Source organism: Takifugu rubripes, chromosome 15 (genome assembly GCF_901000725.2).
Source record: "Takifugu rubripes chromosome 15, fTakRub1.2, whole genome shotgun sequence".
Lineage (NCBI taxonomy): Eukaryota > Metazoa > Chordata > Actinopteri > Tetraodontiformes > Tetraodontidae > Takifugu > Takifugu rubripes.
Window position 1 is genome coordinate 1,259,840 of NC_042299.1, and position 23,653 is coordinate 1,283,492.

The window sequence follows — 23,653 nt, forward strand, 5'->3', positions numbered from 1 at the left end:
AGCGCCCGGGTTTGGATCTGACCACTATTCCCGAGGGACTGGGAACCTTTAAAAGATACAGCGCACCAGTTCCTGCAGTGACTTCAGTTGTTTTGCACTTTGGAATTATTTAAGAACCTACGAGATGAAACACTGGCAGGCTGAGGAGGAACGAGCTCCGGGGCCGGCGGAACCGCGAGCGATGGCTTTTCGCTGACGCGTTCTGCTGAATACGTAAAAAGAATGGCCCAGAAGTCGAGATTTGTGATCAAAACGACGGTCGAGTTCCAGAAACGAGACATGAGCTGTGGACTTTGTGACGAGGTTTTATTCCACATATAGTGCGTGTGTGTGTATTATTAACAGCGTTGCCCTTCTGCATGTCCCAATAAATGAGTCAGCTGTAATAAACGTGACCTCATACAGTTCTTTCTGCTTCCAACGTTGCTTCTTTTCTCTCATTGGACTGCGCCACCTCCTCTAAATCTTGATATGGTTGCAAGAACCCATTTTGTGGTCTTCTGTCCTCTAAGATCTGTTGCTATCAGCAGGAGCAGAAACGCCGTTGGTGCTTCATGAAATGGTGGCAAGACGGACGTCCTGACATGAACGGAAAACAAACCCCCCAAAAAATCCATAAACGAGCAGCAACTGGGGCAAAACAGCCTGACGGAACCAGTCCCACCAACGTGAAGGGAGGAGACCAGGCTGAGACGTCACAGGAAAACACTGCGACCATTTTCTGCCCCTTTAAACTGTCACCCTCTTTAGTTGTAGGTTCTAAACCGCATCCCGACCATTTTACTGCAGGAATAATCACACACACACCTAAAAACAAACAGCATTTCTGGGATGAAAAGGTCTGCTGTGATGGAAGCGACCGGTCTGGGATCGTCCCTCCGTAGATCCAGTGGATCCATCAGTGTTACACACTTGAGTCGACGCCGACAAAACAAAGTGGAGCCGTTTGGTTTTGGATGGCCTTTATGTAAAGGTGTCCTCCCTTTCATTAAAAAGGATACGCTGGGAGGACGGGCTAGATATCTGAGTATACAGATCCAGAGAATTGTGCATAAAAGATTAAACAATGTGCATAAAAGATTAGCGAGGCAAGGTTTAGGTTTGTCACGGTGACACGCACAAACTGCATTAAAGTACAAAACAGTTGTAGTGGTCAAAAATATCACATTTATCTGTACACTTCAACAATACTGGCGGGGAGGGCCGGGACCCGGGGGGGGGGCCGGGCCGCGGGCCCCGCGACTCCAGCGCCTCCTCGGTCATCCCCAAATGCCTCCCGATGTCACTAAAGTGCAAATGAACTCGAAAGGTTACACGTGAGCAGCCCTGGCCCCAGGCAACGTTGTGGGGGGAGGTGACGCTCACAACTACAGACGGAATGGAATTATTGTTCGTTGGCGGCCAAATAGCATTTAGAAAAGGCTACAAATGAAAGGAGGTGCGGGCATTCTGGAGGTGTGGGTAACTGAGGAGAACGCGTGGGAGAAGCTTGAAATCCCTTTCCAGCCCAAACACAAAGGCTCGATTAGGTTTCCCAAGATGCAACGTTACAAATGACACATCGGTGGCACCTGTGAAGATATGGACCATATTCTCGACAACTTCCATGATGAGGAATTCCAACTGCGGCAGTAAAGAGATCAAGGGCTCCTCTAAAACTTGATTCATTCCCTTCACGCTCCTCTGGTCTCCAGAAGAGTCAAAGATGACAGCATGACGGCTTTTCTCTTGATCGACACTCACTCATTCTGGTCTGGTCAGCTCAGCCCCCCCCACCCCACCCCCAAAAGCTTCTGAAAGTCCCGTCAAATGAAGCGTAACGTTAACGTGCAGGTCCACGCCCACGGACACCTGCAGCTAGAAGATACCTGATAACAACAGAAGGAAATGGGAGCTTCTACTTGAAACGCTCTGCTAGAACCTTGGTGAGAGTTCATGGACTACAATAGTATAAATGCGGTGATCCATTACGGTTCAGGGATCTCTGGGGATCGTGTCCATCCGCCTGGTGGGCCTGTCTGATGTCACAGGGTGGGGGGGGGGCTCCCCAGGCGGCCACATTACGACACCCCGCCCAGAGTCAGCACATCAAAACAGATGTCGCACACCCTCACCGGCTTGTTCAGGTCAAACTTGATGATGGGGATCTCCTTGATAGAGCACTTGTGGCACAGCAGGCGCCCACAGTGGCGGCTGCGGGTAAAGACAAGAGTTATTAGTGGGGGGGGGGGGGGGCCTGAACAGAACACAGCTACGCACCAGTGATGCTTCCTGGTCGTAACGCCAAACTTGGCAGTACATTCGTAGCAGTTGGAGCCATCGCACCACGGGGGCTCTTTGGACAACATGTCTGAGTGGAGGAGAAGACACCACAATGTTACAGCTTCAGGGGTCCACCGGGCAAAGGTCACACCAGGCCTCCCGGCGCTCCGGGAGTGGGATCTGCTGCTCAGATCACCCCAGGATCCTGGGAAAAGCTGAGGCGAGAGGACGGAGCAGACCCCGACGATCTCACCCCCCCCAACAACAACAATAATAACAACAACAATACGGGGAAATTACCTAAAAGGCGAAAGAGCAACTGTTTTGTTGCCACTTGGTAGTTGAAAATATTGATGCCCTGATTATTAGTGACGCCCAGCCGAGCCCCCCGCCCTCACGATGGCGCGGCACAGGTTGGCGTTCCCTTTCATGTAGGCCAGGAGCAGGACTGGAGAAGAGAGCGGGGCTCAGAGTCAACACCAGCAGCAATGGTAATAACACCAGTAACAACGAGGGTAATAGAGGACGGGCACCCGTGTTGCCTTCGTTATCGGGCTTGTCCAGAGGATACTCGGGCATGCACTCCAGGAACAGCTCGAAAATGGCAGCAGCGTTCTCCTTCCCGTAGTGGCCGAGCACGTGCATCGGCGAGTGGCCCCTGGACACACAGGACACGGGAGCAACATGAAGACGACTGTTCTGGTACCGCGGGCGGTGCCGCACCTGTCCCGCTGGACGCCGGCGGGGTCTAGACGACGGAGAGGACGGGCGTCTACCTGAGGTTGAAGGCCTCGGCGTCGATGTTGGACTCGGTGAGGAGGGCTCGGACGTTGTTGAGGCGCCCCTGCATCACGGCCAGATGCAGAGCTGAGACAAGAGGAGAGACAAGGGTGAGGCGGCGTCCCCGGGGCCCCCGCGGGCGGCGTCCCCCCCTTACCGTTGTTCCCGTTCTCGTCCTCGGCGGCAAAGTCGACCCCGTTCTCCAGCAGCACGGAGCAGATGGTGGCCAGGTCCTGCTGGGCGGCCAGATGCAGCGCGGTCTGCCGATGTTTGGTCAGCTCGTTGATTCTGGCTCCGGCCAGCAGCTGCGGGCCAAACACAACACTTCAGTTCCAACAGAGACGCCAGGAAAAACGGGGAGAGGCGAGGCCGGTACCAGGTTGCGGACGATGATTTCGGATCCGGCTTGAACGGCCAGGTGGAGCGGGCTGAGCTTGGCTGCGTCCTGAACCCTGGAGTTGACGTTGGCCTGGACGCTGATGAGGAACAGCACGCTCTCGATGTCCGAATTCTGCAACGGCCACGTGGAGGAAATGCGGCCCTTGTTGTCCACCTGTGCGCAAACAGAGTTTGAGTTCAGGGCCGACGGAAGCTCTTGATCCGAGAGGACGGAGCCCTTGAGCAGAACCTGTTCAGCGGCGCCAGGCTCCCTCTTGATGATGGCCTCGGCCGCCTTGTTGTTCTTGTGCGTCATGGCGCAGGCGAAGGGGGTCATTCCCTGGCGGTCGCGGACGTTGAGACGGATGTCCGGGTGGGAAATGAGGAGCTGGATGATGACGCTGTGCTGGTTGCTGATGGCAACGTGGATGGGCGCTCTGCCTTCAGCATCCTGGCACGAGACAAGGAGAGAACGCTAAGAAAGAAAGAAACCCGTGGGTCCGACTCCAGCTCGCACGCGTCGCGCACGTGAGCCACAGCTCCAGTGGCAGGCGGACGGTGCTCCGGAGGCAGCACCGGCTCCACAGCTTCTGTGGCCTTCCAAATAGAACCTCCCCCACAGCTCCACAGTTTAACGGAGCACGAAACAGGTCTGACCTGTGCGTTCACGTTGGCAGCGAATTCTAGAAGGCACTGCACCACCTCCTCCAACCCCCAGCTGCTCGCCAGGTGGAGAGGCGTTTGTCCATCTCGGGCTTCCTCGTCTCCTTCTCCGTTGGGGCCTGGGCGTCTGCAGCTGTTGAGGTCACAGCCACTACACACACACGCGACACCACACACACTAGCAACATAGCCTCACCACCCTGGTGAGAAGAGCACAATTTGCTATCGGACACAAGCTGACCTGCGGATGAGGAAACAAGCAGAGACCTCGTTATTCTCGTCGATGGCCCTGTGCAGGAGGGTCTGCTGGCAGCCCGAGGGCCCCGTGCTCCAGCAACGTGACATCACAGCCGTGGCGGACCTGTGGTGAGCAGACCCGTGGCGGAGGTTAGAGCCGCAGCTTCAGCCGAACCGGCACGGCCGCGGATGCTTTGCTCACCAGGGTGGATGCGATATCTTTCCAGGTTACTGGCCAGCGCCAGCCACAAAGGAGGGTCCCCGCTGTCATTCACCACAGACATATCAGCTCCTCTCGTGCAAATGGCATCAACCACCAGCGGTAACTGGTGACTGATGGCCAGCTGCAGCGCCGTTTCACCCTCCTGGTGCTGAAAGACAAAGACATCCACATTATACAGAAGCATGAAAGCAATCAGGCTAATATAGAAATGTACCTGATGTTAATGTCTGCCTGGTGCTCTAGAAGGAAGAGGGCGCTCTTGCTGTCTTGTCTTTGGATCGCCATGTGGAGCAGAGTTTGGCCACTGGACATGGTGTCATTAATAGATGCCCCTGAGCCCAGCAGCTGAGCCGCTATGGTGTGCATACCTAGCAGACAAAACACACGGGTTTGTGACGCAACACGCACCTGCAGGGTCTTCCTGAGGGGGCGGAGTGGCTTACCTGTCCAGAGGGCCAAGCCCAGCACCGTCTGGTCCAGGGAATCTTTCAGACTGAAGTCTGGAATGATCTGGAAGTTGTTGGTGGCATGGAGAGCGTTGGCTGCAACCACGTCCCGGGGGAAACGGTGAGGAGCTGTAGTTCACAAAGCTGCACAATGCGTACATGGAACATGGAGAGAGGCCTGACCTTTCTGCTCCAGGATGACAGAGACCACGTCTGGGTGGTTGTGAGCAATGGCCATGTGGAGGGGGGACTGCATGGCAACAGCCACTGGCGTCCTCGGGAGGGGCTTCTGCGTCTGCAGGTTCGGATTGGCCCCCTGCTGAAGCAGCTCCGCTGTCAGGCCCGCCAGGCCACAGCGACAGGCAGTGTGAAGAGGGCTCTCCCCCTGAACACGGGCAATACTCCATCAGGACCACCTCAGAAACCAGATTCATGGGCATCTGCGGTCCCAGTAAGGTCCGGACCAACTCTCCAGATCAATACTGCTCGTGATCCGTGCATGTTCAAACATACCCATTTGTTGACGTGGTTGACCTTTGCTCCGTGAGTAGCCAGGAAGAGGGCGGCGGCCTCGCTGCCGGCCAGAGCTGCTCTCTGCATGAGACCAGTACCCTGCAGGGGCCCGACAGCACGCCGATGAGCATTACAGAGAAGTAAAGAACTGCAGCGAATGGAACAACGCCGGCACCTGTGGCAGAATCCGGAGCGTCTGCGTGCTCCCCCGCTGGATGAGCTGCGCTGCAAAGCTGTTCTCCTTAAAGGAGGTGCCGTTCACCACCGGAGCGTCGTCCTCGAACGGGTTGAACCGATGCGTCCGAGGCCAGGGGTGATGTACTGCAGGGCCAGCCACAGAGCCGTGCTGCCCTCGTGGTCCTTCAGCTCCAGGTCGAGTTCTATCAACGGGGAGACATTTCCAGCGTTACTGGGAGACCGGGACACCTTACAGAGTCCATCACGGGCAGAACCGGGCCTACTGTTTGCACTGCAGCAGCTGGTTGAAGACAGGCTCGTTCCCAGAGGCCACGGCTTCGTGCAGCGGAGTTCTATACGTGACAACATCAGCGTTAGCCGCGGTGGTGGCCAGAGCACGGAGACCGTGGCCTGCCAGCCTACTGCCCTTGCTGTTCTGCATGTTAGCGTTGGCTCCGGTCTTGAGCAGCGCCTCCGCTATCCGAGCCATTCCACCCATCACCTCTGCGGAGTGTTTTCTTGGGGCTGAATGAGCAGACCAGGTGGAGAGGGGTTTCTACTGCTCCCACGGTGGCGGCGTTCACCTGAGCAGAGTGGCCGATGAGGAAGACGGATGCAAATTCATCCCCTAGGAGAAGAGAAAAGGACGACAGCAGCTCTTGAGAGACAATCATCCCGCTGGAATCGACGCCAATTAAAGCCCTACTCACCTCTTTGGATGGCCTTATGCAGGAGGCTCCACCCACTCTGGTCCACCATATCCACATCAGCCTTGTTATTAACCAGCGTGGTAGCAATGCTCTCTAATTGCGTGACAGTGCGAGGTCTAATGCCAGGTCACCATTGTTGTCCAGCTCATTCAGCTTGGCAGGGAGCTAAAACGTAGATTGGGTGTTACAGACGTATATTTATCCGTCTATTCAATGGTGCACAAGGTAAATGATGAAGGACGCCAGGCTTACTGGCAGGGCTGACCTGCGAGTCCATCTCAATCAGGTAGAGAAAGACGACATCTTCCCGCTCCACTTTAATGGCTTTGTGAAGAGGATACTCTGTTTGGATTTGATCATCTTGTACAAAAGCTGCGCGCTCATGGAGCTGAAGTCTTCTTTCCTCAGGTCATCCTGGTACAAGAGCATGAAACAGTCATCAAAGTAGCAAATCAAGGGTGGAGAGAAGGGCGTCCTTCCTCATGCAGGAAGAAGCCTCAGACCCCAGAAGACTGGCTGGTGAACTTTGCCTTAAGGTAAAAGTACAGATCTGAACTTGCTGATTGTCAGGTATTTTCTACACTAAAGTCATAAAAATCGCTTCAAAAATGTGGGAACCTTTGGCCTTTGCAAATGTATGAGAAACCTGGATTAAACTCTAAATCTGATCTGCAGGAGTGAGCGGAATAACCAGAGAAAGCGCAGCAGGCGGGCGGTGGGTGGTGGTGGTGGAGGAGGCCCTCACCCAGTGGCTGGCAATGATCTCCCCGCAGTAGTTCATCAGGGTGCCGGCGTTCAGCTCCTCCGCCGTTTGGTAGAAGCGAATGCAGTTCCTGACGTTCACTGAGGGACATCACACCTTTCTCACACCTGTGGCACGTTACAGCGGTTAGGAGGCGTCGCCCGGTGACCGACGGCAGCACGTGGCTGGAGGAACTGACCTCTCCCGGAGCACCTGGAGGTGGAAGCGGTTGGCCAGCTTCATCAGGTCAATAAGAAAGGGCGTCGTCCTCGGTGAGCTCCAGCTCATCGGTATATACCCAACGCAACATTGCCATGGCAACCTCAGGTTTTGCAGTCTAGGAGGCAGTTCAGAAGAGATAAGCGGTGAGCAAATGATATTAACAACATCTAAATGTTTGAGTTTTCATTGTTCGGGTCCAGTGAAGGTGTCCCGGCTCACCTGAGAGGTCCAGTTCTGTGGTGGGAGGCCAGGTTAGCCAGACTCCAGACGTCACTGCGAGCAGCCAACACAAACTTATGGGCCCCCGCAGCGTCTTTCCTGCAGCACCTTCACGGCCAGATCACTGTAAAAATCAGCACGGATCGTGAGAAGAAAGCCCCAGCAAAACACACAGACTCGGCACGTTGAAGCGCAAGGCCTCCGTGACCGGTCCTCACCTGTACTGCTCCTGCAGGTAAAGGTCTGCCACAATGTCCAGGAGGCGGCTGATGAAGGTGCTGGCTGCTACGGAGGTGGGCGAGGTCTGGCCGGGGTTCTGGGCCGCCAGCAATGGCGCAGCGCCGCTCTGTGTCCGCCAGCTTCTGCTTGCATTCTTCACGTACTCCCTGCCGGAGCAGGGCCAGATGCTTCTGCAGCTTGGCCACCTCCTCTGTCCCACACCAAGGTCGAGCAGATAAAAGTGGGGTCACACGCGACACACAATGAAAAGAACTGTTCAGTACAAAACCCATCCCTATTTAGAGACGACGCCAAGCAAACAGACTGGATTGACTGTTTTAGGAGAGCATTTCTGCTCATCCCGATGCAAATGTGCGTCTTTAGACGGCGATCTTTAGAGAGAAACACACTTTCTGCACATCTCCTTCACTGTTGTGACACAAGACTCGCCGGGGCCCATTTCCTTCCTCTAAACCAGTAAAGTTTTAGAGCGGTTAGGGAATGCTGAGCAGGCACGTTACTTTGTCCTCCTCGTAAACGTTATTGGCACAGCCAACGGTCATGTGGGGGAGACCAGCTGACCGGCCCCACCTGGGAAGGCTTGCTGCGGTGGGGGCCACCTCCAGCCCGGGCTGCCAGGGGCCCCTCTCCACCTCCAGCCAGGGCCCGTCTCCACCTCCACCTTCTTGATGCATCTCAGTACACGCACTTTTATATCATTTATCCTATCAATCCAACCCTTGACCGTGGAAAGCAATGCACCATAAACAAGAAAGCCTACTGTGTTGTCAGTTTTCGATCATTTTTGACAGCGTTGGTCTTTCTGGTCAGCTGAAGGAACATCTGAGCCCACAGACAGACCTCAGCTAAGGAGCTTCTGCTAAGAAGCAGCCGCCCTTCCCTTCTGTTCAAGCCCAACACAGGTGGTGGCCTCGGCACTGCTGGCCCCGCCAGGTGTCCCTGCACACCTGTCCTGGACCGTCTCACTGCACCAATCACCACACAAATTAGCCAAATTAGACGTGTTGGAGCTGCAGTCGCACCGGTTCTGGGTGGAAAGATACTGATACAGTGAATCTTGCTTTAGCCTCACTGCATCAGACACAGAATGTGTCTACATTCGCTGCTGTCAAACGTTTAATTCAGTCCGTTTTCGCTAAATCGTGGACAGAGATAGCGGAGATAGCAAGACCACCGCCAGCTAGCGGCAGGGACAAGTCGATTGTGTCAAGACAAATGTCGCATCGCCTTTTTACAAAATCTCACTCAATGGTTTTGCTTCGCGAATACGCCGTTAAATAAAGCCCCGGGACACACTAGTGTCGAGTCAGCAGGTAATTCGATCTACAGTAAAAACGGGTGTTCCACAAGAGAAAAAACGCAGCCCGTACCTTCCGCCATGTTGCTCCCTGTTAGCGCCGCGTCTGACAGCTGTTCTCGCGATAGATGGCGCTCCGGCGAGACCGCCGTGCTGCGTTCACGGACTGCCGCAAAACGCACCGTTACATGCGAAACACACAACGACTTTTTTCTCGTCACGAGTTCACCCCGTCCAAAAATGTAATTTAGTATACTTTATGTTCAAATATGTGAAAGAACTTGAAAAGCATTATCTTTAAATGATGGTCAGGGTGGTTATGAGGCTCCTGCCAGTGTAAACGCACAAAATATACAGGATTCACTGCATTTCTTTATTATATTCACTATTTACATCATGTAAATACTCTAAGAGTAACTTGTAAAAGTTAGTGAGTCGGAGCTTTGGATCCTTTTTGCTATGTTGCCCAATTTCAGGGAAATCTTTCTCAAACTCAAGTTATCTTCCTCCACTCGCTCTTCCCTGAATTCCAACCGAGCCCTTTTTGATTGTTAATCATCTCAATCTGCAGCAGAACTTTATCTCAGCTCTTCTCATGCAATTGAATTACTGTTCATTTGTGTATTTAGATGCTGGCATTTGAAAATGAAATTCTGAATAATCAAAAAAAAAAGTTATTACTGTTGCATTTGAAATACTGGTGAAAGAATTCCACAAGAAAAATATTGAAAAAAGTCTTATTTAGAAGAACTCACTACAGGTGACATAACATGAAAAAATATACACCAGTCTATTCTTTGTACATTAGTCAAATCTGCAAATGTTTGAACATAATTCATGGATGGTGGATGAGAGGAAAGAGCAATTGACACACTGTATTAGGAGACAGAGACATTCCCAGAACATCCAGCAAAATAAACCCCAAACATAAATAAAGCATGCATAGCAGTGTCTAACCGGGAGAGCGTGGACGAGGAAATATGCACTAAAAACACTGAATATGGAAAAAACTAAATCATCTGGATATAAAAAAAGTTATTCTATTTTTAATACTAGAGGATGTTAATTTTCTACCATTACCAATTCTAATCTGTCCTGCATACTGGCTAATAAAAGCAAGTCCATACCACAAGGCTGGAGAACCAAATTCCTCCCATCTGTAACTGTTCAATGCAGGATGATGGGGGGGGGCTTATTTAAGGAGGCACTTTTGAAAAGCAACAACAAACAAAAAAAAAAACTTTAACATGCTCAAAAATTTTAAAATGTTGCCTTTTTCACCGAGCAGAATGGAACTTTGGACTTGAAAGGAGGAAAGGAAATCGAAGCGGTGTGATTGAAGGTGTGGAGGGGGAAGGGATCCACAAACAACATGTGTGTGTTGAAGTTAAAACTGGTTTGAACAATCAGAAGAGGAGTAACACACGATGGAGATGCAAAACAGACACAAATGTAAACAGGTACGGACACGGAGCGCATATATATTATCCAGTTTCGTCTGTGCTATGTAACAGGTCTTTACAAATAACTTCCTGAATGTTTGAAGCAGTTCATAGAGTTTAGAAAATCTCATTTTCTGTTGGCACTTGCTTGGTGATTTTCTGTAAGCCGTGGTGGTCACTGTAATGATGTAATGCAGCCTACAGGAGCCAGTCTGTTCCTTTCAAATAAAGAGGAGCCTGACGAGGAGGAGGAGGAGGAGGAGGGGGAGTAAGAGTGCAGGAAAACTGTGCCGAGAGGATTTTCAATCAAAGACCTGTCGGGCAGGACAAATGATAAGGAAAAGGGTTAAAGAAACAGGCTCTAAACACACGTTTCGGGCCTTAGTGAGGCATTTAGAAACCACTTGCAAAGCTCTCACCCTGAAAATACGAAGCCAGACCTCTGCTCTGCATCAGTCGTCTTGGCTTTTCCGTACACAGCGAGCAACTTTCCCTTTGAATTCTCCATCTCTGTCCTCCCTCCACTCTTTCTGCAGAGAGGAAATCAGGGAACTAAATCAGTTCCAGCTCAGACTGCTGCTCCGACAGGGCTGCGTGAGTCCAGAGGACGGAGCAGCACCAGTCTGAGCAGCTCCATCCAGCCTAATCGAAATGTTTGAAACAGGCGACCATTTCACCAGTCAGCCAGCCAGCCGTCCACCCACACACACACACACACACACACACACACACACTTAAAGGCAGCACATTCTATTCTTATTTCTCCTAAAATATGTCACTTCACAGAAACATCTTCTCTTACTGCATCTAGTTGTGTGACTTTTAGAAACACCAGCAGGCGCATCGCTAGACAAACTTTGGGTTTCATCCATCAAATATTTACGTTGTACAAAGTTGCACTGATGCCTTCGTGCAACATGGAACTACAGTTAAGGTCTCAATTAATAGAACAAGAAGAGGAAATCCTCCTTTCTGGCGTGTTTTAAGCTTGGATGAAGCGAGTGAACTCACTGCAGCGTCCACGTTTGCAGGCGAGTCACTGTTTGGGTCTGCCAGCATGGAGATAACGCTGATCATGATGGTTTCTACCGTGTGGATGGGGAGCCAGCGCTCCTCGGGCTTCTCGTAGCCGTACTTGTCCTCCCCGGGCTCGTGCAGAATAGAAATACAAACATCTCCGTTCTTGTCAACTGGTGGAAAAACCAAACGGGAGACGAGCGCGTCACACGGCAGCAGTGGTAATAACACATCCAGAAAAGAGCGGTCTCACATCACTTCTTATGGTGAAGCCAAGCTCTGAAGGGTCACATGGACACGCGTATTCAGACCCCTCAGAGTCACACGCCTGGGCCCATTTCTTGTGTCCAGCTTTGACTGGTTTTACATCTTCATCAGAGTCACACTGCTGGGCTGAATTAAGTGATGGGGCCTGATTTTAAAGAACACATCTGTCTAAATAAGGACTTACAGCTGGCGGAAAATGAGTTCATGAGCTGCTGAAGAGCCTTTCATGTGTGTCACAACGTGCACTGGTCCACAATAAAAGCAGGCCTTTACTTCAGGCCTCCTCCAGATGTGTCTTGCTAGCAGCTGTCTGAGCTCTGCAGCCAGTTATGGGCACCTCATGCTTTTCATTTTTGATGACTGCTCGTGTTCATGTGACATTCCAAGCTCTCTTTTAATCACTTTACTTAAAATCCTGGCTTTGGGCTGCCCTCCTGAGTGGCTTCGCCATAAGAAACAGTGACGAACGTGAGACTTTGTGGGTTTATTAAAACGACATCTGGAGAAAATAAGAGAGAATCGGAGCGACTGGGACGCTCCAGTTACATTAGAGTTAATCTAGCAGTGTTATGTGGTGGACCACAGTGTCCCGAAGACACTTATTTTATATGACTTTTATTTTGATGTTCTTTCCTTTGCACGTCGTTGATCCTCGTGCTGGCGACAGAAACCACAGCACATTAGAACCCCAGCAGAACATCATTCTGCATCCGTGCACGCTCATGCTTCCTTTTAACACATGCACGTACCATTAGGGTGCCATATATCTGTGATAAATTTCATTTTGGGTGGCCTGAGGGGGTAGTCTTTGGGAAACGTCAGATGAGCTTTGAACACGCCACCTTCGCTGTGAACAGAACCATCAGAGATACAGATTTATCCCAAACCCCACATCCAAAACATTTATCCTCAGGGAAAGTATTGGTTAAGACTTACTACAGTGTGTCTGGAGGCCCGATGATCATCACTTCCCATCTGTAGAGATCGTTATCCCTGATCAAGCCTGCTGAAAATCCATCCACTGGGCTTTTGTTCAGTTCTACACACAAAACCATTCAGAGATCATCTGCTAACGTCAAAGCAAGTAACGGGCCTAGAACATGCGAAAGGCAAGTGTACAGGTGCCAGCTGAGCTCCACGTGTGCAGAACCACTATCAGATCATCTCCCGGTGCAAGAAGGAAGCTAAGGAACACTGAAAGACGACTCCCAGGCTGCCACTTCGGTGCAGGTGTGGCCAAACTAAGGAACGGACTGGTGAAGGAGGCATGAAGGCCCGGCGTTCAGGAGGGGGTCCGTGCTCACAGCTGTGTAGTTCGGTCCTGGGATGATGCTGCTGGGCCCTGAGCTCCTCCTGGGTCAAGACCGAACCAAGTGCGACAGCCGATGGATGCTTGTTAGCGGCCGACCCTTTTCCCAGGACAGAACCGAACCAAAGACCTCCGAGAAGGACCGGTGATCGCTCCCAGGTTGGGAAGAGATCCCTCCGGGAAAGCATCCTTCGGTCCTCACCCGTCACAGAGCCAGATGTTGTAGATATGGAGGTGTGTAGAGGCCTTACGCAAGACTGGACCACAAGTGACAGGAGTTGACCAGCATGTGATCTCAGGTCCCTTTGATTTGGAGTACTGGTCTGTGGATTCTGATCCCAGTCCACAGTGGGGATCATTTAAATAGTTTAGTGATCATTCCTAGACTGTTTAACCCAAACTACCTTACAACTGGACGACTTAATTCAACAAGATCCGGGTCCCTTTTTGCATTTATATACTGTTAGTCTCCTGTTTGATACTTAGCCTTGAGAAAGATGAGGAGAATACAGAGAGAAGTAGCGAAACACGTCCCCGAACCGTCCAACGGTACCGAACATATCAGTTAAACGGGCAGGTTCGTGCTACACGCACCCGGTCACCGGGGATCTCTGGACGCTTATGTGATTAATGTCTGTTTTTAGAAAATGACAAGTGAAGAGAACCATGCGGCACCGCTGTCACGGAGCGTTAATGGCCAAGAAAACAATTTGCGCCAGGTTCGAATCCCACATAATCTGGGCTGGATGGCCACATTGGTAAACAACATTCATTACCTGTGAGCTGTCTCCTGAGTAACAGCGCTGACCGCGGCTCTGTCATATCGTAGCCAATGCAGCGCAGCGGTGGTCAAGTGTAATATTTAAGATATGTTTGATATAATTGAATTTTACGTTCGCCACTCTGCACTTCGCCTCCGCTATTTTCCGTTTACCGTCCTCATCATTCTTCTTCGTCGCCTCCTTCCGCAGTAGCTGCGTCTTCTTCGTTAGTATTTAACTGCAGCGTTTAACCATTCCACCGCGGCTTTTCCGCCCCCTAGAGGAAGGTAAATTCATAGCGGTTTATCACCGATCAATACGTTTCTCTAACAATAAGGGGTCACCGTGTTTCTTGAAAATGCAATACGTGTCACGCTGAAGATTATTGACTTATTAAAAGACCGTATTTTACTCTTTTTTCTTTCAAAATTTAGATGAATGGAAGAGGAGAGCAAGAAACCTGAAAGTTCTCAAGTAAAGTACCTAAAGTAAGAAGTATTGAAAAGTATTCTGTGACTATACTGAAGCACTTGAGTACATGTATTGTTCTTTCTTAAGGAGACAGTGTCAGTGTCTTCCTCGTACGTATACATAACTTGTGGTCCGGGACATAGAGGGCTGTGTGGAGACATGTGACCGAGCTAGAGGAGGTGGCCCATTACTAACTAAATATCTCTACAGGCACAATTGAGCTGAACCTTGTTTGAGCTCATTCACAGCACAAACAAGCATGACTGGAAACATGGAGTAAACTCAGAAAACACCGCAAGGACCCAACAAGTAGGGAGCACATTTTAAGTTGAAAACTGAAGGACTGATCATTTGTGTCAAATCGATAGTCGATAGATAGATAGTAGATAGATAAAGCTGTGCAGTTATTGCTGTTGTTTCATACAGTGGCTCTTAGTTAACCAGTCGGTGTCTGCAGTCGACCTTTGTTTAGCTGAATCTTCATCTCAAGCTGTTTGTTCATGCGCTCCTTTCCTGTTTCACCCTCGTCTGTGCAACAGTCCACTCTTACGGTTGTTACAATTGTTGCTTCGTGGTGGCACGTTGCCTCAAACTAAATGAACTAATTCCCATGAAACTCTTAGCGTTTCTCTGCTCCAGTTTCAGGAGAAGAGAGCGTGATCACCATGTCAGATGAGGCAGCGTCTCCGGCTCAGATGAGCCTCGAGAGTCCCCATTATGGCTCCTTGCAGAACAGCCGCGCAGCACTGACGCCCGAGGCCGGGCAGCAATGGGCTGCATCCCCGCGCAGCGCATACGTGGCCATGGCTGTCTCTGCTACGTCAACTTGGTCAAATATTGAACGATACACAATAGCAGGTACATGTTGGGGTCTCTGTGTGTGTGTGTGTGTGTGTGCAACATGCAGCATGAATGCTTGTGCTGTACAATCTAACCTGCTCATTCCCAAACAGGCGTCCTCCCCAACATTCAAGCATACTTTCATCTCAGTGATGGCACGGCTGCTCTGCTCCAGACAGGTGCCACGTTAGCTCTAAAATCTGTTGAAATGTGGCAGCAAATGCCTCCTCGGAGATGCCGTGAGGTTATTAATGATGCGTGCTTGCAGTCTTCATTTGCAGTTTCTTACTCTTGGCTCCTGTCTTTGGTTATCTCGGCGACCGCTACAACAGGAAGTACATCATGATTGCGGGTTTGATTATGTGGACCTTAACATCCTTCTGCTGCTCTTTCATCACAGAGTCGGTAAGAGAAAAAACATGCAGCAACTTTTCTGTGCTGCAGTGAGAACATTCCACCTTCTAGACGCTGCAGGGCTAAAGTGTATATAAATACTTATATAGACACATATCTATCCCAAAGTAAATATGGAGTCTGCTAGCAAATGCGTCTGACTTGTTTGGCTTAAGCTGCTTATTGCTGTGTCATCCTGCTCGTCAGTATTTCTGGGCCCTGATGCTGCTGCGGGCCTTGGTCGGGATAGGAGAAGCCAGTCAGTTACACACCATGCTCCCACCCTCATCGCAGACCTCTTTACTGGGGCCAGGAGGAGCATCATGATCTGTGCCTTCTACATCCTGATCCCCGTGGGAAGGTTACACGTCCTCCGAATGATGAAATTCACACGATAATGTCGCATTCAAGTCAAATAATACAGACAATTTCTTTTATCAACACATATTTTCCTTCCTGGAATGAATAGAACTCGGGAAATTCTGCTTCTGTTCAGTTCTGGCTCACATTTTGGTGTTTATGTCTTAAATATAAAGTGGCCACGTATCCACTGTGATACTAGAGAAGAGCAAATTTCCTAAGCAGAACTGACGCAACCATGGTAGCGGCGAAAAGTTCAGCCTCAGGAAATGTATGTAAGAGCATGGTGGACAGAGTTATTACTACTTTATTACAGGAGGAAACAGAAGCACGTACTGTAGATGTGAATATGTTTAAAGGCTCTGGAGGGTGATAACGTAGCCGACCTTTAGCACATACAGACGACAGGTCGCTAGGTCAGCTGGCATCAATACACAGTCATAGAAAGGATTTTATTTAGCATTGTTTGTGTTTTCAGTGGTCTCGGGTTCATAATCGGAGCAGGAGTTGCCTCTCAAACAGGAGACTGGCACTGGGCTTTCAGGGTAAGGGCAGCTTCAGCGTCACGTTAGCTAATCTTAGCTAATACGCGGTGTCACGCCTCTTTCTGTTCCTGTACCGTCAGATTAATCCCATCTTTGGTTTGGTGGGCATCGCCTTGTTGTTCTTCTTCTGCCCCAACCCCCCACGAGGCGCTGCTGAAACCCAGGGAGAGGGAGTCCGGCAGCAGAGCTCTTACCTGGAGGACGTCAAGTACCTCCTGAAAATGTGGGACAGGGAGAACTCATCCTAGTCGTTGAACTGTTTCACTCATTTACGTGATCTCTCCCAGTTCCCTCATTTTGTTCCATATTTGAAGCGTTTCAGTGATATTTCTGCCCCTCTGACGCTAGAAAAAGTTACATGTGGTCCACACTGGGGATCACAGCTTCGACCTTCAACCTGGGGGCCCTGGCGTTCTGGATGCCCACCTTCCTGAGCAGAGCTCGGGTCTTTCAGGGGCTGCACTGCCAGGACGGGTCCTGCCTGTCCACAGACAGGTGCTCATCTGCACGTCTTCCTTCACAAATGCAAACCTTTATTAAGTCGCCTCTCCTCTGGGTACAGTTACGGGTTCGGAGTGGTGACCATAGTGACGGGGGTTCTGGGCGGCTCTATTGGGACTCTTTTATCACGCTCATTTAGGGACAGGCTGCCGCACGTGGATCCTCTCATCTGTGCCGTGGGCCTGCTGGCATCTGTCCCCTGCCTCATCGCCTCCATATTTACAGCATCGACAAGCATCGCCACAGCTTATGTGAGAGGAACACGTCTGTCGAGCTCAAATCTGCTGCTTCCTGTCAGGCCCGCGATGAACTGATGACTGATATGAGGACGCTGCACCAGATAAAGATGATGCTAGCGCACAGCAAGCCTGGGGAGTAAACTCTGAAGAGTCTGTAACCAGCATTTAGGGGTTTGGTGCCTTGCTCAGGGGTCAGCTTGCTCACTCAGTCATCCGTCCCTCACATGTCAATGTGTTGCTCCAAGGAAATAGGCCTAAATACATATGAAGCAAAGCAGAATAACAGCAACTGATCGGCGTCAACGCCCTTTTTTTGTTCCAGGTCTTTGCTTTTTTAGGGCAAGCACTGGTTGCAATGAACTGGGCCGTCATGGCCGACATCCTGCTGGTGAGTTCTCCTGCCTAAACCCCAATATGAACCATTGCTGAGGGACGTTGTGGTAAGAAGGTGTCACTTCTGGCTCCAGTACATTGTGATACCGAACAGGCGGTCCACAGCTGAAGCCCTCCAGGTCATGTTCATCCACCTCCTGGGCGACTGCGGGAGTCCCTACATCGTCGGAGCGGTGAGATGTTCTTTGGGCTTGACCTCTCCGTGGGTCCGAGGGTATTAATGCTGTCCCCACACCCGCATCGGCAGATCTCTGACGCCATTTATAGCTCGAACCCGGAGACGTCGGCCTGGAGCTTCCACAGTCTGCAGTACAGCATCACCATCTGTCCAGCTGTTGGCTTCATCGGTGGACTGTTTTACCTCGTCGCCGCCTTCTACATTAACGACGACCGCAAGGCCGTGCTGCAGTTCCTTGAAGGTAGATTTGCTGCGCAGCTTTAGGAATCCAGTTAAATGGCACCAGCCAAGCTAACGACACCTGTTGGCACACAGATGGGACCCATCATGGTTGTTATGGTGTCCGCTCTGATGTGCATCATCACTAACTACACACCTCTTCACTTTACCATGTGTGTGTGTGTGTGTGTGTGTGTGTGTGTGTGTGTGTGTGTGTGTGTGTGTGTTGAACCAGCTGTGCATCCTTCACCACCGATGGATTCTACAGTGGAGCCTTCAGTGGACCAGAGCATCCAGAAGACATAAAAGATGGATTATTGTCAGTGTGCTGGTTGTTCTGGTTGTTCTGGTTGTACTGGTTGTCATGGTGACTGTAATGATGACACAGCATTAAAGGATCTACAATCCATTGTGTGTAACGTAGTTGTTGATGTCTGTCCGCTAGGTGGTGCTGCTGCTGCACTTCTGTAAAAATATACCGTCTGCATTATTTGACTTAAATCCCCTGTCAAAAGTATCTAATTCCACATCCTTCCGGGGCAAACAGGCGCAACGTTGATTTTAGGTCCTAACAGAAATGTAGAAACGTTTAAGATTGTGGAATAAATAATAAACGTTGTCAGCTTTCAGACATGTGCGTTACACTACATCGCCTTCCTGCTCTTTAGCCAACAAACCATGAGCCAAGTGGGAGTGAATGTAAATAGAGAATAATCGTGGCCTGAGGGTCACAGCATGGATGCAACCTTTACTGTGGTCGGCAGGGGGCGCTGTCACCGAAGCTCTGGCAGATGGAAACCCCCTGCAGCATGTGGCTAAAGGCAGGTAAAGGAGGTCGATCATGTTGTTGCTGAGACGTTTGGCATCAACACCTGGATTTAACCTGATTGTAGCATCAAACATGAGGAAACAGAGAGTCTCACCTGTTCTTTCACCTGATAATTCCCAGAGTTCTGGGGCCCGTCGGGCTCCTCTCACTGTTGTCTGAGTGATGGTGTCACAGCCCACCTCTGACACTCAACTCTATTTAAGTGAACTTCAGACACTCTCCGTTGTGAGTGCAGGTCCGTGACCTCCGCTGAGGTCAGGGAAGGCCACATTCATCATCGTCCCCTAGCTCAGAAGGAAGGAACGGGACACAAAGACAACACCGCTCTGCCTCTGGGAGCTCCCTTCTGCTGCCTGTCAGAGTGGCTCTTGCTGGTTTCATGTCTGGACTGGAGCAGAGTTCAAAGGTCAAGGTTATGCAGGAGCTGAGCTGCACCAGCCGCCTGTTAAGGCCACTTATTTAAACCCACCCGAGGTCCAATCAGCTCTTCAGGGGCGGTCCTGGAGACGGTCCTGAGAGGAAGGCTCAACTCTATGGACCCAGTATCTTCAGGGGTCTCCACCCAGCTGCTCCGGGGGCCTCCTCAGAAACACCCACAGCTTCAGTGGATCCACAGTCCAACATTAGTGTCAACAACAGACACGTTGAGGACACGTTGTCCCTCCCTCATTCATCCCGCTGTTGTTTATTTGGAAAAAACAACTTCAGATTGCCTTTGGTTCAAATTAAAGTTCTTGTTAACCTTTGCTTAGCGTTGGGCCGAAGAACGCCCCCTAGCTGTGGTATAAGCTTCAATATTTACTCATTTAGAACGTAGGACACAGCTTTGAGCTGTAATCACTCCACTCACAGCCCTACTGGTGGCAAATATTAGATGTTCCCTCCATCATGACGAGAGAACGTAAAAGGAACATACGCTGCATGAGGGATCCGTTCAATCATCTTGTTTGTTGTCTGGAGATGTGAACTTGGTCGAACATTCCAGCGGCATCGGCCACCAAATATTTCCTTGACGTTAACAAATGAGCGCAGGGGTTCAAAGATGCCAAACCATTGTTGAGGCGTTAACGACCTTCTTGTGGAATTCGCTGGGATTTCCTTTTGTTTTTGAACATTCTGGCCCCAGCCTTGTTTTTTCCAGACATTATGTGACTAATCAGTTTGTTAAAGGAGTAAATTGACACGCACCGGGCAAAACAATGCCACAGGCATGCTGAAAGGTATGTGGAAAACATTCTGGAGGTAACAGTTTCGACCTGCAATTAAAACACAATGGGCATTGTGAGCAGCGCTTGGAGCACTTTATCGGCATACCTCTTGGTTTCCCCTGTCCAGCCCTGGCTGTACAGGAAACTGTCACAATGGCTAATAATTGTCCGATCAATGAGGGAGCTGAAGGCAGCGAGTGGATACAGTCAGTGTTTATTTGGGGAGCGTGAAACAGTCACACAGACGTGGATGACTGGAACCCTGGACTGGTCAGGAGTCAATCAGGATGCTACCATGAACTCACTGAGAGCTGGAAACGGCTCATTTACGTCACAAATATTAGCAGGAGCTCAGAAGATAACTTATCTTTTTTGTTTGGTATTCAGCCCTTCCAGCGATCAGCCGCAGCGCCATGATAAGACGAGTCAAACCACATTTGTGCATCTGGTGGAAGTTGTACTTTCCGCTTATCATCAGTAAACTGCTGCTGGGGCATGACATCATGGAGAGGAAGAGCCCCCCTCCACCCACTGATCATCTCTGCTTAGGACAGTTGCATCATAGCTCTTCACACTTATTTGATATTTTTCATAGAAGCAGAGGAGCGTTGGTCCCCTGGACGCTGGTTTGTGTGTCCAGTGTGTGTGAAAGAACAAAAGTGACCAATGAACAGCTGAAGGGGGGGTCAGAGAGGAGGTGACAGGAAGTGCACACGTGTAACATCTGAGGGCACAAAAATGCATGAAGTCACACAAGATGAGAGGGCTAGCCCCTCAGTGGTAAACAGGGTTAGTGCTAACCCTAGCCCTAATCAACCCTAACAACCCTAACCAACCGTAACCCTAACAACCCTAGTGTCGAAACATGTGAAAATCTGAATGCTGCTTCAGATTGAACCAACTCTAACCTTAACCAACCCTAACCAACCCCAAACCTAACCCTAACCAACCCTAGCCCTAATCGACCCTGAGAACCATAACCAACCCTAACAACCCTAACCAACATTAACCCCTAACCAACCCTAACAACCCTAACCAACCCTAACTCCTAACAACCCTAACCAACCCTAACTCCTAACCAACCCTAACAACCCTAACTCTAACCAACCCTAGCACTAATCAACCCTGAGAACCATAACCAACCCTAACAACCCTAACCAACATTAACCCCTAACCAACCCTAACAACCCTAACCAACCCTAACTCCTAACCAACCCCAACAACCCTAACCACTAACCAACCCTAGCACTAACCAACCCTAACAACCCTAACCAACCCTAACCACCCTAACCAACCGTAACCCTAACAACCCTAGTGTCTAAACATGTGAAAATCTGAATACTGCTTCAGATTGAACCAACACTAACCTTAACCAACCCTAACCAACCCCAAACCTAACTCTAACCAACCCTAACCCTAACCAACCCTAGCCCTAATCAACCCTGAGAACCATAACCAACCCTAACAACCCTAACCAACCGTAACCCCTAACCAACCCTAACAACCCTAACCAACCCTAACTCCTAACAACCCTAACCAACCCTAACAACCCTAACTCTAACCAACCCTAGCCCTAACCAACCCTAACCACCCTAACCAACCCTGACCCTAACCAACCCTAACTCCTAACCAAACCTAACCCTAACCAACCCTAACCACTAACCAACCCTAACCCTAACCAACCCTAACCACCCTAACCAACCCTGACCCTAACCAACCCTAACTCCTAACCAAACCTAACCCTAACCAACCCTAACCACTAACCAACCCTAACTCTAACCAACCCTAGCCCTAACCAACCCTAACCACCCTAACCACCCCTGACCTATGCAAATGTCCGTGAGTGGATCAGGGAATACAAATGTGGGCAGAGTGGGAATGCAGCCATGTGTGGGGAGTCCTGGAAGGCCACATGCACATTCTGCTCCGTGTATTTAGCGTTCCGGCTTCAGAGGTTTTGCCGGCCGCTGGCCTGGAGAGAGCTGATTCAGGCAGACAGGCAATTATGGAGAGCCCAGCAACCTATAAATATGAGCGTTGCCCAGATCTGGCCTCCCGGCAGCCACGGAACGGCTCCGATTCCTCCAATTAGGCTTCTCCCATTTAGGAAAAAGGAGGAAACAAACATGTCAGGCAGGGAGACAATGAGCGCTCGCCGGCCCTCAAAGATCCAAGAATGTAACTTGTCAAATGAATAATTAACTAGTCTTGTCTGCGCCCATGAAGTCTATATTGGGATGATGTCCAAATCGGCCCAGATTTGCTGCGCTCCTCAGCTGCTCCGCTGCAGGACGCTCGGTGTCCCGAGGCTGCAGCGGAGCAGAGGAGGGGCTGGTGCCAGGCCCAGAGGTCAGGAGGTCAACAGAGACCAGGGGAGGGCGGAATGGCCACACCTCAAGGCCGAGCGAGGCCTCCACAGTCACGGCTCCACAAACAAACGCGTGAGAGACGTGGGGTGGTCCCATTAGAGAGCGCAGGATGTCCCACTGTCCCAACGCTCTTGTCCTTTTAGTTTCCTGTCTACAATAAACTAGAACACACATGCGCGTTAAATCCATAGAAAAGGGCCCAAACAATAAATGTGTTGATGCTTGTTTTTCCCAAAGCTAACAACTGGGAATTCAATTCGCTGTGGCTCTTTAATGAACTGGGGGAAAACTGGGCCACCGGTTTGTCGTACAGGAAAGGGACGAGTGGTTGGAAGTGTAGCGGACTGAGACACGAAAGGCTCGTCCTGTGCTCGTCAGAACCCCTCGACATGTGTGGAGGGACGCTGACAGAGGTTAAGAGCAGGAGTGGCACGTGTCGCTGGGACATTTAAACTTCACTGACAGCCACAGACAGACTGCCACAGACAGACTGCCACAGAAACAGGCCTTATCGTCAGGCAGAAGCTGGGCCCGGCGATTACGGGGTTATCTCCCATCCTGCACTGGAAGCCTGGCCCCAAGCTGCGGCAGGAAGGAAGGCTGGGCAGTGGCCTCGCAGCAGAGCCCTGCCGGAGACAGATCCAGGTTCACTGGGCCATTCTGGAGCACGCAGGATCCCACAGACATGAGCCGCATATAAAACACCCCCCAAATAAAGAGGGGAGGTGCAGGAGCAGGAGCAGGACGGCTGTTTACTGGGGCTCCTTCCCAGGACGCTTCCACACCAGGCCACAGGCTGACGTGGCCCCTTTCTCTGATCCTGCCCCCCCGCTCCCGTATTCCAGTGCAGCATTAGGAAAACAATTCCCGCATCACTCGATTGTTTCTGTCCTTCCTGTTTGCATCCAGCGTTCCAGCCCAAGGCTTTGAAAGGACACACTGGTCCACAAACCCCCCCCCTCCTGGGGCGAGGAGGCTCGGTTTCTCCTGTAAATTCGACCCACCAATATTTCGTGTCACCCTCAGCGATCTTCTCCATCCATCGACTCGCTGCTTCTCCGCAGCAGAGGGGGTTCTCAGGAGCCACGACGGGCGGATGGAAGCAGCCGATTGTCTCGATCTTCTGGTAGCCGAGCGGATGAACGTCCCCCTCCTGTGTTTACGCTGCAGCCAGCAGGAAGGCCGAGAGCAGGAGTGACGTAG

General features: G+C 50.8%; 1 protein-coding gene, 1 long non-coding RNA gene and 2 pseudogenes across 2 annotated transcripts; 2 read left to right on the top strand and 2 right to left on the bottom strand.

The window, feature by feature from the left end:
* Nucleotides 1-945: 945 nt before the first annotated feature.
* Nucleotides 946-8,104, bottom strand: LOC115252690 (rabankyrin-5-like; annotated as a pseudogene).
* Nucleotides 8,105-10,988: 2,884 nt separating this feature from the next.
* On the bottom strand, nt 10,989-14,133 carry LOC115252688 (ubiquitin-conjugating enzyme E2 G1-like). The gene is made up of 5 exons (XM_029848584.1): nt 13,921-14,133; nt 12,772-12,874; nt 12,585-12,682; nt 11,563-11,741; nt 10,989-11,081 (listed from the first exon to the last, which is right to left on the bottom strand). Exons 1-5 carry the CDS (start codon nt 13,964-13,966, stop codon nt 11,004-11,006), a joined length of 504 nt encoding a protein of 167 aa, XP_029704444.1. The 5' UTR covers nt 13,967-14,133; the 3' UTR covers nt 10,989-11,003.
* Nucleotides 14,134-14,319: 186 nt separating this feature from the next.
* Nucleotides 14,320-15,181, top strand: LOC115252703 (uncharacterized). Its single transcript, XR_003891024.1, has 3 exons — nt 14,320-14,393; nt 14,587-14,685; nt 15,016-15,181. It is a non-coding gene; the product is annotated as an uncharacterized lncRNA (long non-coding RNA).
* A 9-nt stretch (nt 15,182-15,190) lies between these two features.
* LOC115252719 (protein spinster homolog 3-like) lies at nt 15,191-18,453 on the top strand (annotated as a pseudogene).
* Nucleotides 18,454-23,653: the final 5,200 nt, after the last annotated feature.

What these genes read in the sequence shown, in the direction of transcription:
- LOC115252688 (XM_029848584.1), bottom strand. Translation starts at nt 13,966, where the DNA reads ATGACAGAGCCGCGGTCAGCGCTGTTACTCAGGAGACAGCTCACAG. An exon ending in GGGCCTCCAGACACACTGTA is followed by an intron (nt 12,683 to 12,771) that starts GTAAGTCTTAAC and finishes TTCTGTTCACAG; the next exon opens with CGAAGGTGGCGTGTTCAAAG. An exon ending in AGATATATGGCACCCTAATG is followed by an intron (nt 11,742 to 12,584) that starts GTACGTGCATGT and finishes TTTTTCCACCAG; the next exon opens with TTGACAAGAACGGAGATGTT.